The sequence below is a fragment of the Lithobates pipiens genome, unplaced genomic scaffold, assembly GCF_037356315.1.
Source record: "Lithobates pipiens isolate NorthernLeopardFrog02 unplaced genomic scaffold, aLitPip1_a1.2 Scaffold_23, whole genome shotgun sequence".
NCBI lineage: Eukaryota > Metazoa > Chordata > Amphibia > Anura > Ranidae > Lithobates > Lithobates pipiens.
In genome coordinates, this window is record NW_027507785.1 from 60,491,085 (window position 1) to 60,508,753 (window position 17,669).

Sequence of the window (17,669 nt, forward strand, 5' to 3'; positions counted from 1 at the left end):
TGAGCTTTTGAAAATAGAAGAGCCTAAAAAAGGAAACTAATACAGCCATCACATCTAGGAGTTGGTGAGCTGCAATATAATAAAAAATGTTTGCTTTTGGGTTTAATACTGCTTTAAAGCACTGCAAAAGAAAAAAAAAAATATATATATATATATATATATATATATATATATATATATATATATATATATATTCTCTAGCCTAATTTTCCTGGATGTATAAATGCAGCTGCATTGCATCCATTATTTCACACCTCTTGCATTGTAAGATGTCGCCATATCTTTAAATATAAAAGAAACCTTCAGTTCTAGCTAATAAATTCCTTCACAAATGCTGGAAATGAATAAAGACCATTGCATTCATTATCTCATCCTTGAATGGCTGTCAGTAAAGTTTCAGGAGAGCTGCCGCTGGTCTGCTGGCTGTGCATTCCCAGGTTTCATCTATGCAGGCGCCTCGCGCTATCTTGTTTACAGAGCTGCCAAAGTGAAAAATACCTGTATTATATGAGACCTGCTATCTCAGCAGTACAACACACAACACTATTATCCAAGCTGCCCCTTATCATTTAGTGAAGAGAGGCAGCGCATGGTGCCAGCTTCCCCGCGCTCCATGCATAGCACCTTGTCATGCAGTTTATGCAGATGTTAAAGGTGTTTTGCAGTGTCTTTTTTTATTTTTTGGAGAGGCGTACAAATTTTGGAGTACCAAAGACCTGGTTTTAATGTGACTTTTAAATTTTTTTTATTTAAATTTTTTTTCACACTTGCTGTGCCATGTTTTTAGGAATGCATTTTACAGTATATACAGTTAATAAATTTGCCCCTTTGGTAGTTAATATCCATAAATGTGGTCAATAGAGGTACTTATTTTCATGTAGCCTAAGCCGGCAAATAGTAATGTATTGTATTAAAGGAGAAGTACAGCCAGAGCACATTTGGCTGTACTTCTATGGATCCCAGGAGGGCAGTTCATTTTGCACTCCTGTGACCTGTTTTCAGCAGGGAACGGGCTGAAGTCCCCACTCTGCTGACGTCACAGAGTTGGTCCAGATTCGGGCATCATCACAACCATAGAGTCTGGGTCCGCCCAGATCCCTTGACCAGCCCCTCGGCTCAGCCTCTCAGCGAGCCCCTGAAAGCCTGAGCCAGCCGATCCTGTCCCCTCCACAGCCCGGTGCTCCCGTCTCTTCCACAGCCCAGCACTCCAGTGAGCGAGGAGGGGGCAGAGCAGAGAGCTGCTGATGTCTGGGAGCTGAGAACCGAGCCATCTTCAGTGTTTGATTGCTCGGCTCTCAGTTTTAGAGGCGCCGGGGGACCATTGATGCATCCACCTAGGTAAGTATGAATCAAAAAAAAAAAAATACTTCTCTTTGTAAGAGAGAGCAAACCTAAAGCACATAACAAATCGTAGTTGGTCACATTCAAGCCGCGTCATATCCATCGACTGTCATGAAGATACCCCAGCATTTATATCTACACAGGTAGCACTGACACCTTATACAGGAACTTCACCATCCCTGGAGGCATTACTTTCCACCATTGATAGAACATCATGTAAACGGACATGGATGTTCAAGATCTGGCACCACAGAAAGTAAAAAGCAATGTCTAGTGGGCGATATTTGACATCAGTATCCCAGGAGGCTTAAGGTGAAGAGTCTCACCCAGGTGAGCAGGGACAAGTCCAGCAGAAGATAAAAAAACACACTTTTTAGCATTTTAAGTCTAAAATCACTTTCAATATAATTTTTATTTTTTTAAAGCAAAAGGGGTTCTGAAGCCTAAACATGTTTTACCTTAATGCATTAAAGTAAAACAAAATGTTCCGATAGCCGTATGCCCCCTCGCACCCCCCTTTTATACTTGCCTCACTCGATCCTGCTCTGTGCCCCTCTCTATCGGCTCTATCCGTTCTGAGGGTTTTCTGAGACAGAGGTGAGCCATTTACTCTCTCTCTCATCTCTCATCTCTATTATAATTTTATTTTTTTTCTTCTAGTAATGGCGGCGATAAATTACTTATAGCGGGACTGCGATATTACCAACAAATCGGACACTTGACACTTTTTGGGAAACGGTGACGTTAATACAGTGATCAGTGCTACAAAAAAATGCACAGACACTGACTGGGAAAGGGTTAACTGTGTGCTTAGGTTGTGCTTCCTCACTGTAGGGGGGAGGAGCTTTGACTAGGGAAGGCAGAGAACTATGTTCCTGCTTAGCAGACACACATGATCAATGCCTTCCCTTCTGAAAGAATGACAATCTGCCTTGTGTACATTTTGTCATTCTGGCTGTGTCCTGTGTAATCGGCAGAGTTCGCAAGAACCCGCGGGCGGTGCATGCACCCTCCCCAGAACCCGGAAGTGTCAGATCATGTGCTGGGTACGTGATCTGGTGCAGAGTGGCCGCCTGCCGCAGTATGTCTATGGTGGGCGGTCTGCAAGAAAGACTTCAGTCTTGACCTATAGAACTTGCCTCCTTTGACACATTGCAGCAGTACTTGTTACCTCAGGACCCACCCCCCTTCTAAATCACTGCATTGCAAAAAAAAAAGCACAAGGAGCCAATCAATGCTCTTGTGTCAAGGAATATGAGCTAATCAGTCTGCAGCTTCTCCTTTTACTGTCCAGTCACAGGCTGTGGGAGGGGCTAGACCTGTAAGGGTTTCGGAGCTGCAGCAGAGAAAAATCAGGTCACTTACTTTGCCAGATAAAGCTAAAGACAGAAATATCCTTTTGAAGGTAATAACTACCTTTTTAGTACATAATATAGTATTTAAAAAAAAATCTAGATTCCATTTAAGAAGATGGAACATAGAACATTTTTTGAAGTAATCTAGAAGCTCTTACTACTTAGTCTCCTTCAGTCAAACCTCAGACAGTCTCATTCCCTCCCACCTATCATTATGTCTCATCATTGCATTGCATATTAGAGGTATTTGCTGCCAGCGTCATTCTATGAATAAAGTGAAAGGGAGTGGGGGGGGTGAGAGTATATGAACCACCCGATGCGTAAAGCCGCCATCTCATCTTGCTTCCTTGTTTCTCCATCCAGATTATAAAGATTCGAGCGCAGACTGAGAGCATTAACATCAGCGAAGAAGCCTTAAATCACCTGGGCGAGATCGGCACTAAGACCACATTGAGGTTAGTAATGTTCTGGCCCTGCAGGGTCGTTCTTCTCTTACAACAGGGGACACGGGAGGACAAGGCAGCTGAGACACATCGGCATCACCCCACCACTCAGGTAGACAGATGTTGGCTGTCAGTGATAGGAACAGCTCAGGTGTGTTATCCTCCTCATCTGATGGCAGCAGGCCTGAGTGCCATTCTTTTACTTTGTGAAACCACCGGCAGATTCCCCATTCCCCCCCCCCCCCCCCCCCCACATTCTCTTCTTTCTAATGTTTATCTAACTTAAAGGAGCATTCCAGCAACTAAAACTACACCCTATTTAGATTCTGAAAATTATTTTGTTTTAGCTCGTGTACCTAAAGTCGTTTTTTTTTTATTATTATTATTATTTATTTATTTATTTATTTTTCCCTTCTTTTGCTGTTTTGGTGACAACTCAAAATGTTCGATTTTTTTATCACTCTCTGTGGACATAGCCATTGGTTTTCAAGACAGAGAGGGTGATTCTCCCCAGGGATAAAGCAATAAATACAGCAATGAAAAATTAACAGGGGATCTAATCTCATTGCACTCTACCCAAAAAAAAAAATGTGCTTTAAATTCAGGACAAAAGTGACTGGTTGGTTCTCTTTTTTGAAGGGTTGGGAGGGAGAGTTCCTTCAGGAAGAGAGAGGACAGACAGTACTTGGGTAGGGTTACAAGGAGAAGAGAGTGCAGGGTGGGGTGGTACTTGTATGCGCTTAAAGGATAAGTTAACGTTTGGTACCATTTACGTGTTCTACCCGTTTTTTTTAGCATGGAACATGTTCCTGCTCCTGCTGCCTCTCCCCGATCTCCCTTCTAATTTTGACAGCCGGCTGGGGATTTTCTCCCAACACCTGCTGTCACAATTTGAAAAGTTTGTAGTTCTCGATCAACTACCAGGGCACTGGTGAGCGCTTCAGTAGTTCATTGATGCTTCCTGTCATTTAGTAACTGCCTGCCTGTACGAGGCACAGGTAGACCGCTACACTGACAGTCAGCAGGAGCTTGTGTGTGTGTGTGTGTATGTATATATATATATATATATATATATATATATATATATATATATATATATATATATATATATATATATATATATATATATATATATATATATATATACGTGTGTGTATGTCCTAATGTACTCCACTTTGCTTGCATCCAATATGGTGGTATACCTTATAGAATCTGTTGCAGCATTACAGGCAATTGATAAAAATTATTACTACTATGAACTACTTGAATTTTAGCATGGCCTTCTTGAATTGACACAGTGCTTCAGACAGCACCACCAGTCGAGTCACAAAAACTTTACTGAATCGCAGCGATAGTCTGTTATCCAACTGGCATGCAGATGTTTCTAGCTTAGCTGTCAGTACAAGATGTGGATGCCGTTGCTTCTGAAACCTGCAGAGCAGCAAGACTTCCATTCAGGTTTTTTGAGGTCTCTGACATTCAAATAAAGACAATCCAGGCAAAAAAACATATTCATTTTTTTTATTCCCATTTTAGGTACTCTGTACAGCTACTGACCCCGGCTAACCTCCTCGCCAAAATCAATGGCAAAGACAGCATCGAGAAAGAACACGTGGAAGAAATCAGCGAACTCTTCTACGATGCCAAATCGTCTGCCAAAATACTTGCCGAGCAACAAGAAAAGTATATGAAATAATTCTAGAATGACAATCCATCCTGCCTCTCATTCCCAATACACCATCTGCTGCGATATCCCGGGAACAGATAACCGTCTCCGAACCATCCATTGTGACATAAACGTATTAGTCTTCTATTTTTGCTCCTGGATTGACAGATGTGAACTGTTTAGAAAATATTTAATGTCTTTTTTGATGAAGATCATTTTTTTTTATTAAACATAACTTAATATAAAAAAATAATTAGTTGGGTTATTTATCATAAATGGTTATTTTAGCTCAAAGATGACCGGGAAGCTGAGCCTCCCAAAAAAAACAAGCTGAGCACAAAGGACCAATCTCCAGTATTGCCAAGAGGTTCCCTGCAGCTGATCTTTCCCCCATTACTCACCATGTCTCATTTTGTTTCTGTATAGAGGTGGACATCACAGCAGAGGCAGGGCTTTCCTTCCTCGTGTCAGAACTTTGATGTTTGATAACTGGCAGGGAATATTCAAGAAGCAGAAGGGGGGGGGGTGTGCACAGATCCACAGAATGGATGAATCGGGGGGGGGATCCTTACTCTGCACATCCTCAGGTGCAGCTTCCTCTCCAACAAGGAGAACAGTGAGCGCACAGTAGTGCCCTCAGCAAATCTTGAGACACCAGCAGTCACAGGCAGCAGTGCCTTTGACGATCTCATAATACTCTGGGTATTGTTGATGGGAAAGAGTGCTCCCACCCACCAGGCGAGCATTTATACCAAGGAGCCAGACCACGTTTAAAAAAGGCATGTAAGTACACTTTATGCTATAAAATATATGCAGGTCAATGGGGAGGCAACATTTAAAGTTGGTTTATGGTTTAGCCTTTCCTTTTATTGTAATATGAATCTGTACTTTGCCTATGCAAAGCTACAGGTGCCCTTTAGAACCACTTTAAGCGTCAAAGGCTCAAGGTAGAGAGTAGGTAGAGACATCCCCAAAAATACTTTCAGCTGTAATTGCAGTGAAAGGAGGTTCTACAAAGTATTGACTCAGGGGGGCGCTATATAAATGTACTCCACACTTTTTCAGATATTTATTTGTAAAAAAAATGAAAACCATTTATTTTCCTTTCGGTTCACAATTTATGTTCCACTTTGAGTTGGTCTATCACATACAATTCATTTTTTTTATGTTTTTGTTTGTATCATGACAAAATGTGGAAAATTTCAAAGGGTATGAATACTTTTTCAAGGCAATGTATACAGTGATTTACAGATTCCAGGGGCATCGGTCAGGTATGTTGTATACTGAGTTACATTGCTCCAAGCTGGACCAATCTATATAAAAATATACCCTATCTGGAATTTTTGATTTTTTAATTATGGCCACGTTTCCTCCTCAGGGACGTGTGACCGTAGAAAGCTCCTTTTGTGTGGACCTTTATACATCAGACCCTCTGTAGATAAGGAATGAGGGTATGTTTGAGAATGCCTCTTCTGCATTGCATTTAAATGAAGGGGTTCCCAGGTTCTTGCGTGGACTGTGAACTACAGCAATGCATAATAACAACCTGAGGCCTTGAACACATACATTTCAAGCAGGTAAATTGGTGTCATCCTCCATGCAGAGCCGCTGGCAGATGTGTGTGCATCCACCAGCTGTGTGTCGGCAGCCCATAGAAGTGGAGGCACATGCAGCGCGTCGGTACGGACTCAATCGCATATCGGTGTTTAACATGTCAAGCTTTGATATGCAGTTTTGTCCATGCTGGCGCTCTGCACGGGGGACGGCACTAATTTTGTCATCTGAGCCCTGAACGTCAGGCAAACCTCTTCCTGCCAGGCCCTTTAAGAGCTTCTAGATGCCGGGATGTGGGCATTCAGGGTAATGTGACTGCTGTAATTGGCTCTCACATAATTGGAAAAATTCCAATCGCAAGTATGCATCGGGCACTTTCTGATACCTGACGGCAGCAATTGTGCTGAAGTGCACAGGGCGCACACGAATGGTTTTAGGTTTGGGCTGCATATATGCAGCCTCTTGGCCTTAAAGCTTACCCACCGAGAGGCTGCATATATGTGTATGGTCTCGTGGCGCAGAGCAGCCTCGTATCAGCTTAAAATAGAGCTGTGCCGAGAGCGTGTGGTGCTCTGTGCAGTTACCGGCGTCTAACTGAAAACTTTCCAATCATGTGACAGTCGATCACGGCGGTCACATGAGACCATAAGCTCCACCTCACCTCCTAGCATTCTAATGCCCTTAATGGGCTGACAGGCTCCGGCTCTAAGGGGTTAAATATGCAGGAAGGAGCAGTTTACTGGCCAAAGGACTTGTATTTCTGTCCATCCAGCCCTGAGTTTTACACAGGTCTGCCACTCATCACAAACATGTCTGGTGTGGAAGATGTGATTTTTTTTTTTTTTTTTTTTTTTACTCTGGGGTCATTCAGTAACATACAGTAGGTTGTGTCCCTCTCCTAGTCTGTGACTGGACAATGAAAAGAGAAGCAGAAGACTGATAGGAGGAGAAAACAGAGTGGCAAAGGAATGATCTTATAAGCATATGAGCACTGCAGCACAACTGACTGGCGGCTTTTGTGCTGCTTCCCAGGCTGAGGTCTGCTTTAGAGGCGATTGCAAAAGGCTAAAACTTGGTAAAATAACACTTCTTGCATGTAAAATGCATACTGGTGCATCTCAAAAAATTTGAATATCATCAAACGGTTTTATTTCAGTAATTCAATCCAAAAAGTGAAACTCGTATCATTTATATAGATTCATTACACACAGAGTGATCTATTTCAAGCGTTTTGTTTCTTTTAATGATTATGGCTTACAGCTAGTGAAAACCCAAAATTCAGTATCAGAAAATTTGAATATTGTGAAAAAGTTTAATATTTTAGACTCATGCTGTCACATTTTAATCAGCTAATTAATGCAAAACACCTGTAAAGGTTTCCTGAGCCTTTAAATCGGGGATATGCAATTAGTGGACCTCCAGGTGTTGCAAAACTACAAGTCCCATCATGCCTCTGCCTCTGGGTGTCATGCTTGTGGCTGTCAGAGTCTTGCTATGCCTCATGGGACTTGTAGTTCTGCAACAGCTGGAGGTCCACTAATTGCATATCCCTGCTTTAAATGATCTCTCAGTCTAGTTTAGTAGGTTACACCAGCACCTTGGTCGTGGTTTCAGGATTTCCAATAAAACGGCTGTGGTAATTACTAAGACTGGATTCACATCTATGCATTTTTAGTGCATTTTGCAGATTTGCACTACAGAATGTGTTCCATAGGGAAACCATGTTAAATGGACTGATCTGCAAAAAGCACTAAAAATGCATAGGTGTGTGGATCAAGACTAAAGTGAAACTGATCAAATCACCTGTGAAAAATAATGGAAAGCCTGAAAACATGACCTGTTGAGAAACACTGGGTTACACAATCATGGGGAAGACTGCTGACTTGATAGTTGTCTAGGGTGGGTGGGTAAGTCACAAAAGGTCATTGCTAAAGAAGCTGGCTGTTAACAGAGTGCTGTATCCAAGATCCTTCATTAATGGAAAGTTGAGTGGAATGAAGAAGCATGGTAGAAAAATGGTGCACAAGCAACAGGGATAACTGCAGCCTTGAGAGGATTGTGAAGCAAAGGCCATTCAAGAATCTGGGGGAGATTCACAAGGAGTGGACTATGGCTGGGGTCTGCTTCAAGAGCCACCTCACACACAAGTATCCAGTACATGGGCTACAACTGCCGCATTCCTTGTGTCTAGCAACTCCTGAACCACAGACAGCGTCAGAAGTGTCTTACCTGGGCTAAGGAGAAAAAGGACTGGACTGTTGCTCAGTGGTCCAAAATCCTCTTTGTATGAAAGTACATTCTGCATTTAATTTGGAAACCAAGGTCCCCGAGTCTGGAGGAAGAGTGGTGAGGCACAGAGAATCCAAGTTGTATGAGGTCCAGTGTAAAGTTTCCACAGTCGGTGATTATTTGGGGGGGGCATGTCATCTGTTGGTCCAGTGTGTTTTACCAAGTCCGAAGTCAGCACAGCCCTCTAGCAGGAAGTTCTAAAGCCCTTCATTCTTCCCTTTGCCCACCAGCTTTATGGCGATGCTGATTTCATTTCCCAGCAGGACTTGGCACCTGCCCACACTGCCAAAAGTACCAATATCTTGTTTGATCATGGTATCGCTGTGCTTGATTGGCCAGCAAACTCACCTGACCTAAACCCCACAGAGAATCTATGGGGTATTGTCAAGAGGAAGATGAGACACCAGACCCAACAATGTAGAAGAGCTGAAGGCCGCTATCAAAGCAACCTGGGCTTCCAGAACACTTCAGCAGTGCCACAGGCTGATCGCTTCCATGCCACGCCGCATAGCCATAATCTAAATTATAAGAAGGAAATGCTTGAAATATGACTCTGTGTGTAATGCATCTATATAATATAGAAGTTGAACTGAATTAATGATATAAATTAACTTTTTGATGATCACATTTTTTTGGAGATGCACCTTTATCTGACAATATGAGAGAGCAGTTGGGAAGACAGGCAAAGCGTTGTCACCCTACGACAGGAAGTGCCTGAACAAGGATCTTCGCCAGGTATTAATTTAATAAAAGCCTTGAAGATTATATACAACTTTTGAAATAACAGTGGCTGAGTTTCAATGGGGGATCGATAAATAAAAAAAATAAAAAAAGCATCACACCCTTTTAATTGTTTTATGTACAGTGGGTATAGAAAATAATTGCCCCCTTTGTTGCTTTGCAGCATGAAATCAAGGCAGACTGTTTTTGTTTCATTGAGTGAGAAATAACACCAACATGTCAGAAAAGAAAAATCAAAAGCAGAAGGAATCACTGAGTTGGAAAAATAACCCCCCCCCCCCCCCCCCACCAAAAATTACTTGTAAACTCAATCAGGTGTAGCTAATCACCTTCTCAATGGTACACAAAGCCATTTGACTTTCAACTGGGACCAGCTGTGGTCATTTTGATTAGCTCAGCATGAAAAGAGCTTTCCTGGAGCATGTCAGATCCCGGTAGTGCAACTAAAGCAAGCAAACAGTGGGTGGCAAGGTACTGTCACCAGGATCTCCAGGATAGAGTTGTGGACAGGATCGAGTCAGGAGATGGATACAAATATTTCAAAGGCTTTATCAATGACTAGAAGCACTGTGAAGTCTATTATTAAGAAGTGGAAGGTATTTGGTACAACACAGACCCTCCCTGGATCAGGACGTTACTACAAACTGGTTGAAAGAGTCAGGAGGAAACTGGCCAGAGAGGCTACCAATACGCCTACAGCAACTCTGATGCCATGTACACACGGCCGGACTTTTTTTGACAGCAAAGGTCCAACAAAACGAATTTGTCGGACAATTCGACCGTGTGTGGGCTTCATCGGACCTTTGGTGTTGAAAAAAATCAGACGGACTTTAGATTTAGAAGATGTTTCAAATCTTTTCAACGGACTCGAATCCGGTCGAAAAATCTGTTCGTCTGTATGCTAGTCCGACAGACTAAAACCGACGCTAGGGCAGCTATTGGCTACTGGCTATGAACTTCCTTATGCTAGTCCATTCGTACGCCATCACGTTCAAATTCGTCGGACTTTGGGGTGATTGTGTGTGGCCAAGTCCGTTCGTTTGGAAAGTCCATCAGAAGTCTGCTGAAAGTCCGTCGGGAAGACCGTCGGACCTAGTCTGCCGGAAAGTCCGGTTGTGTGTACACGGCATTAAGCAGTTGCTTACAATAAACAGTCGCAACAATATCACAAAATCTCCACAAACCTGTATGGGAGGGGTGCAAGAAAAAAGCCACTCCTGAAGAAAGGCCACATGCAGTCACCACTGAGCTTCGCCAAAACGCACCTTGAAGATTCTGAGGACACATAGAAAAAGATTTTCTGGTCAGATGAGACTAAAATTGAATTATTTGGTCTCAACACCAAACGATATGTCTGGTCGAAATCCAATACAGCTCTCCATCCAAATAACACCATTCCTACAGTAAAGCATGGAGGTGGTGATATCCTGTTATGGGAGGTGGTAATATCCTGTTATGGGAGGTGGTAATATCCTGTTATGGGAGGTGGTGATATCCTGTTATGGGAGGTGGTGATATCCTGTTATGGGGGGTGGTAATATCCTGTTATGGGGGTGGTGATATCCTGTTATGGGGGTGGGATTATCCTGTTAAGGGGTTGGTATTATCCTGTTATGGGAGGTGGTGATATCCTGTTATGGGAGGTGGTGATATCCTGTTATGGGAGGTGGTAATATCCTCTTATGGGGGGTGGTAATATCCTGTTATGGGAGGTGGTGATATCCTGTTATGGGGGTGGGATTATCCTGTTAAGGGGTTGGTATTATCCTGTTATGGGAGGTGGTGATATCCTGTTATGGGAGGTGGTGATATCCTGTTATGGGAGGTGGTGATATCCTGTTATGGGGGTGGTAATATCCTGTTATGGGGGTGGTGATATCCTGTTATGGGGGTGGGATTATCCTGTTAAGGGGTTGGTATTATCCTGTTATGGGAGGTGGTGATATCCTGTTATGGGGGTGTTTCCCTGCATCAGGGACTGGAGCACTTGTCAGGATAGAAGGAAAAATGGACGGGGCAAAACACCATCAAATTCTTGAGGAAAATCTGCTGCCCTCTGCCAGAAAGTTGCTAATGGGAAGACAGTTTACCTTCCAACATGACAATGACCCAAAGCACACAGCAACAATGATCACACAGTGGTTGGAGGAGAAAAAAAGGTAAATGTAGTCCAGTGCTGGCGAACTTTGGCACCCCAGATGTTTTGGAACTACATTTCCCATGATGCTCAACTACACTGCAGAGTGCATGAGCATCATGGGAAATGTAGTTCCAAAACATCTGGGATGCCAAGGTGCGCCATCACTGGCGTTGTCAAAGCCCAGACTTAAACCCCATTGCAAATCTGTGGAATGACTTGAAGACTGCCATCCACAAACGGTCACCATCAAATTTAACTGAATTTGAGCAGTTCTGCAAAGAAAAGCGGGAAAATATTGCAAAGTCTATATTAATAGAGACAAATCCCAGCAGACTAAAGGCTGGAATTACAGCAAAAGGTGGTCCAACAAAATACTGACAGGAGGGGGGTGATCCTTTTTCCAACTCAGTGATTCTGTATCTTTTACTTGGATGTTATAAGTTGCCCTGATTAAATACAGCTGGATAAAACAAAAACTGTGTCTGTCTTCATTTCAGACTGCAAAGCAAAAAAATGTGATTATTTTAAAGAGGGGGGGATTTTTTTTTTATACCCACTGTACATAATCCCTTTTTTTTTTGGCTGGTAAGAAGGTTTGTGGTGAGGAGCAGATACAATGGGGGCAGTGGGTTATAAAACACACAAACCGGCCCAGTGAATAAAACGGATGGGGGGTGGTGCGGGAGCAATGCATCACCGTGTCCGCCGTGCTCCGGGAACTGCCGCAATTATCAAATCCATCTCCGCTGTGAAGTTTTTACAACCAAATTGCCGGGACGGGTAAGAAGCCGGCCCGATTCATTATGAGCAGGAAGCCAGGCCCTGCCGAAAAGGGACATATTAGTTACATCTTATCTGCCTGACACCTAATCTAGCAACAATTACAGCAGACACATATATCCTGAAATTTCAATTTCAGCCGGGCAGAAAAAAAATGTTACCATAAGTTGGCAGCGGAGGAGGGGGGGGGGGGGGAGCGTGCGTGGCCTGTGGATTTTGCATACGGTAAATGAGGACTGTAAAGCTACGGAGGGCGAAGCCGAGGCACGAAACCTTTTATGGCGCGACTTGCCTGCAGATAGTCTCTGAGATATGGCGAGCTTCAATTATAAACGTCTTAAAGGGGAAGTGTAATAGATTATGGTCAATTTTACTTTAAAGTGTAACAAGACCATGATTATATATTAAAATGTTCCCTACCCCCTCCTCTTACCTATTCTGCCTACCCTGTATAGAAATTGCCTGCTTACCTATTTTTTTATCTGGTCCGGTACAGTCGCACGATCCTGCCACTCTGTGTAAGGGGGGCGCTCAACAGTGGCTCTGCATTCCAAAACCATGTCACCCATAGGCTCCTATTGCCCAGCCATTGTCAGCACTCCCTCCTCTCCCCTACAGCAGCAGATCACTGACAACAGGGGAGCCGGAGCTGCGGGATCAATTATTGCATGGGAGCAGATTTAACCACTTAAGGTTTTCTTTTACCAAAAATATGTAGAAGAATACATATTGGCCTAAACTGATGCAGAAATTTGTTTTATTTTTGTTGTGATATTTATTATAGCAAAAAGTAAAAAATATTGTTTTTTTTTTGTTCAAAATTGTCGCTCTTTTTTTGTTTACAGCGCAAAAACTAAAAGTCGCAGATCAAATATCACCAAAAGAAAGCTCTATTTGTGGGAAAAAAAGGACATACATTTTGTTTGGGTACAACGTCGCGACAAACAGAGCTTTCTTTTGGTGATATTTGATCACTTCTGCAATTTAAATTTTTTGCACTGTAAACAAAAAAAAAGCGACAATTTTGAAATAAATAAATTATATTTTTTACTTTTTGCTATAATAAATATCCAAAAAAAAACTAAAATTGTGCATCAGTTTAGGCCAATATGTATTCTTCTACATATTTTTGGTAAAATAAAATCGCAATAAGCATATATTGTTTGGTTTGCGCAAAAGTTATAGCGTCTACAAAATAGGGGATAGATTTACGAAATTTTTATTATTTTAATTATTTTTTACTAGTAATGGCTGCGATCTGCGATTTTTAGCTGGACTGCGACACTGCGGCGGACACATATGACACTTTTGACAGTTTTTTGGGACCAGTAACATTTATAAAATAATATTATAATATAATATATCGGTGCTATAAAATATCCACTGATCATTGTATAAATGACACTGGCAGGGAAGGGGTTAACACTAGGGGGCGATCAAGGGGTTAAGTGTGTTCCCTAGGGAGGTGTTTTCTAACTGTGGGGGGAGGGGACTGAGTGGGAGTAGAGAGAGAGATCGCTGTTCCTAATCACTAAGAACAGCAGATCTCTCTGTATTCCCCTGACAGAACGGGGATGTTTGTTTACAATGACAGATCCCCGTTCTCGCTCTCTGAGGAGCGATCACAGGTGGGCGGCGGTCATCCCAGCCTCGCTCATCGGCTCTGGCATTGCACGTGCGCCCCTTATAGCTTCTTAATGCGGCTAACGTACAGTGATGGCGATTCGCACCGCAAGGGCCAACCTGCCGCAGTACAACTGTGGCGGCTGGTCGGTAAGTAGTTAAAAATCGGTTAAAAAGAATGGCGTAGGAAAAATTACGGTAGGCACTGATGACTTAAAAAAAAAGCATAAAAGTCCTACATTTTAAAGTCCATTAATATAAAAGTCTATATAGGAAGGCAACACTAGCAGCAGCTCCCCATAGAGCGCTCACATCCAGTTTTTGTTGTCTGAAAAAATTCATAATTGGCTGCTGAAAGCACTGTACTAACGATCAGAAAATCGGCAGATTCTTCGTCGGATGAAATTTACCTTCCGATTTTCTGATCATGTGTCTTAGCCGGTTGAGGTCAGGACTCTGTGCAGGCCAGTCAAGTTCCTTCACCCCAAACTCGCTCATCCATGTCTTTATGGACCTTGCTTTGTGTATTTTTTTCAGTATTTTTTTTTTTAATTAGTATCAGTGTCGGTGTGTTTTAGGTAGGATAAAAAAAAAGTTCACTATTGATTCTGGGCTGTACTATGAGTATAAACAACTAACATACACACGTGGTAGAGCTGCACGATTAATCGCTAAGAATCGAGATCACAATTAATCATTAATAATCGAGATCACGATTAATCATTAAGAATCAAGATCACAATTAATCATTAAGAATCGAGATTGCGATTAATTGTTAAGAATCGAGATCATGATTAATCGTTAGGAATCTAGATCACAATTAATCGTTATGAATCGAGATCACGATTAATCATTAAGAATCGAGATTGCGTTTAATCGTTAAGAATCGAGATCACAATTAATCGTTAAGAATCAAGATCACGATTAATCTTTAAGAATTGAGATCACGATTCTTTCCCTCTTGCGATCTTAACAAAGCATTTTCCCGATTCTGGGAAGCGTTCTTTGCTCAAGCCGACAGCTGTCAAAAAAACAAAAAAAAGAAGCCACAACTGCAATCCCAATGTAAAAGCCCAAGTGCTTTCACACTGAGATCCCTTTCACACTGGGGCGTTTTTCAGATGCTTTAGCGTTAAAAAAAGCGCCTGAAAGAAGCCGCACCAGCAATCCCAATGTAAAAGCCAGAGTTCTTTCACACTGAGACGGCAGGGCGTCAAAAAAAGTCCTGAAAGCAGCTTCTTTGCAGCGCTTTGAAATCAATGGGAAGCGCCTGAAAAACACTTTTGGCAGCAGCGTTTTGTGGGCGCTTTTAATCCTTTATTTGGCCACTAGCAGGGGTTAAAAGCTCCCCAATAGCGCTCGAAAAACGCTGGTAAATCGCTGCTAGTTTAAGCGGCGCTTTACGAGCGTTTTTTGAGCGCTGACATTGTGAAAGGATTCTTAAAGCACTTGGGCTTTCACATTGGGATTGCAGATAAGGCTTCTTTCAAGCGCGTCACAGGCGCTTTTTTTAAGCGCTTGAGAAATGCCTGAAAAACGCCCCAGTGTGAAAGGGGTCTTAACATTGTAACGTTTTGTTCTTTAGATCAAAGGGATGAACTTCAGTCTGTAAATGAGGGAAGATTAACCACTTAAAGACTAGACCTTTTTCTGACACTTAGTTTCAAGTTAAAATCATTATTTTTTGTTAGAAAATTACTTAGAACCCTCAAACATTTTATATATATATAGTGCCTTGCGAAAGTATTCGGCCCCCTTGAACTTTTAAACCTTTTGCCACATTTCAGGCTTCAAACATAAAGATATAACATTTTTATTTTTTGTGAAGAATCACCAACAAGTGGGACACAATTGTGAAGTGGAACGAAATCTATTGGATATTTTAAACTTTTTTAGCAAATAAAAAACTGAAAAGTGGTGCGTGCAAAATTATTCGGCCCCTTTACTTTCAGTGCAGCAAACTCACTCCAGAAGTTCAGCGAGGATCTCTGAATGATCCAATGTTGTCCTAAATGACTGATGGTGATAAATAGAATCCACCTGTGTGTAATCAAGTCTCTGTATAAATGCACCTGCTCTGTGATAGTCTCAGGGTTCTGTTGAAAGCGCAGAGAGCATCATGAAGACCAAGGAACACACCAGGCAGGTCCGTAATACTGTTGTGGAGAAGTTTAAAGCCGGATTTGGATACAAAAAGATTTCCCAAGCTTTAAACATCCCAAGGAGCACTGTGCAAGCGATCATTTTGAAATGGAAGGAGTATCAGACCACTGCAAATCTACCAAGACCTGGCCGTCCCCCTAAACTTTCAGCTCAGACAAGGAGAAGACTGATCAGAGATGCAGCCAAGAGGCCCATGATCACTCTGGATGAACTGCAGAGAACTACAGCTGAGGTGGGAGAGTCTGTCCATAGGACAACAATCAGTCGTACACTGCACAAATCTGGCCTTTATGGAAGAGTGACAAGAAGAAAGCCATTTCTCAAAGATATCCATAAAAAGTCTCGTCTAAAGTTTGCCACAAGCCACCTGGGAGACACACCAAACATGTGGAAGAAGGTGCTCTGGTCAGATGAAACCAAAATCCAACTTTTTGCCCACAATGCAAAACCATATGTTTGGCGTAAAAGCAACACAGCTCATCACCATCAACACACCATCCCCACTGTCAAACATGGTGGTGGCAGCATCATGGTTTGGGCCTGCTTTTCTTCAGCAGGGACAGGGAAGATGGTTAAAATGGAGGGGAAGATGGATGCAGCCAAATACAGGACCATTCTGGATGAAAACCTGTTGGAGTCTGCAAAAGACCTGAAACTGGGACGGGGATTTATCTTCCAACAAGACAATGATCCCAAACATACAGCAAAATCTACAAAGGAATGGTTCACAAATAAACGTATCCAGGTGTTAGAATGGCCAAGTCAAAGTCCAGACCTGAATCCAATCGAGAATCTGTGGAAAGAGCTGAAAACTGCTGTTCACAAACGCTCTCCATCCAACCTCACTGAGCTCGAGCTGTTTTGCAAGGAAGAATGGGCAAGAATTTCAGTCTCTCGATGTGCAAAACTGATAGAGACATACCCCAAGCGACTTGCAGCTGTAATCGCAGCAAAAGGTGGCTCTACAAAGTATTAATGCAAGGGGGCGAACAATTTTGCACACCCCACTTTTCATTTTTTTTATTAGTTAAAAAAGTTTCAAAAATCCAATAGATTTCGTTCCACTTCACAATTGTGTCCCACTTGTTGGTGATTCTTCACAAAAAATAAAAATTTTATATCTTTATGTTTGAAGCCTGAAATGTGGCAAAAGGTTGAAAAGTTCAACGGGGCCGAATACTTTCGTAAGGCACTATATATATATATATATATATATATATATATATATATATATATATACATATGTTTTAGCAGAGACCCCCAGAGAATAAAATGGTGGTTGTTGCAATATTTTATGTCATGCTGTATTTGCGCAGCGGTCTTCCAAATGCAATTTTTTTTTTGGGGGGGGGGGGGGGGGGAATATACTTTAATGAATAATAATAATAAAAAAAAAAACGAATCAGTAAAATTAGCCCAATTGTTTTGGTATAATGTGAAAGATAATGTTACTCCGCGAGAGTCGTGATCTTTATTCTAAGCAAAAAAAAATAAATCGTGATTCTCATTTTTCGTAGAATCGTGCAGCTCTAATAATGTGGTATCGCTGCGATCGTCAGGAGCAGGAGAATTAA

General features: G+C 42.1%; 1 protein-coding gene across 1 annotated transcript in view; it reads left to right on the top strand.

The window, feature by feature from the left end:
* Positions 1-5,058, top strand: part of RUVBL1 (RuvB like AAA ATPase 1) — a 43,605-nt gene extending 38,547 nt beyond the window's left edge. The window contains exons 10-11 of the mRNA XM_077451723.1: positions 3,060-3,151; positions 4,676-5,058. Coding sequence (XP_077307849.1) covers positions 3,060-3,151; positions 4,676-4,835 — 252 coding nt within the window. The 3' untranslated portion in view covers positions 4,836-5,058. The remainder of the gene's footprint in view (positions 1-3,059; positions 3,152-4,675) is intronic.
* Positions 5,059-17,669: the final 12,611 nt, after the last annotated feature.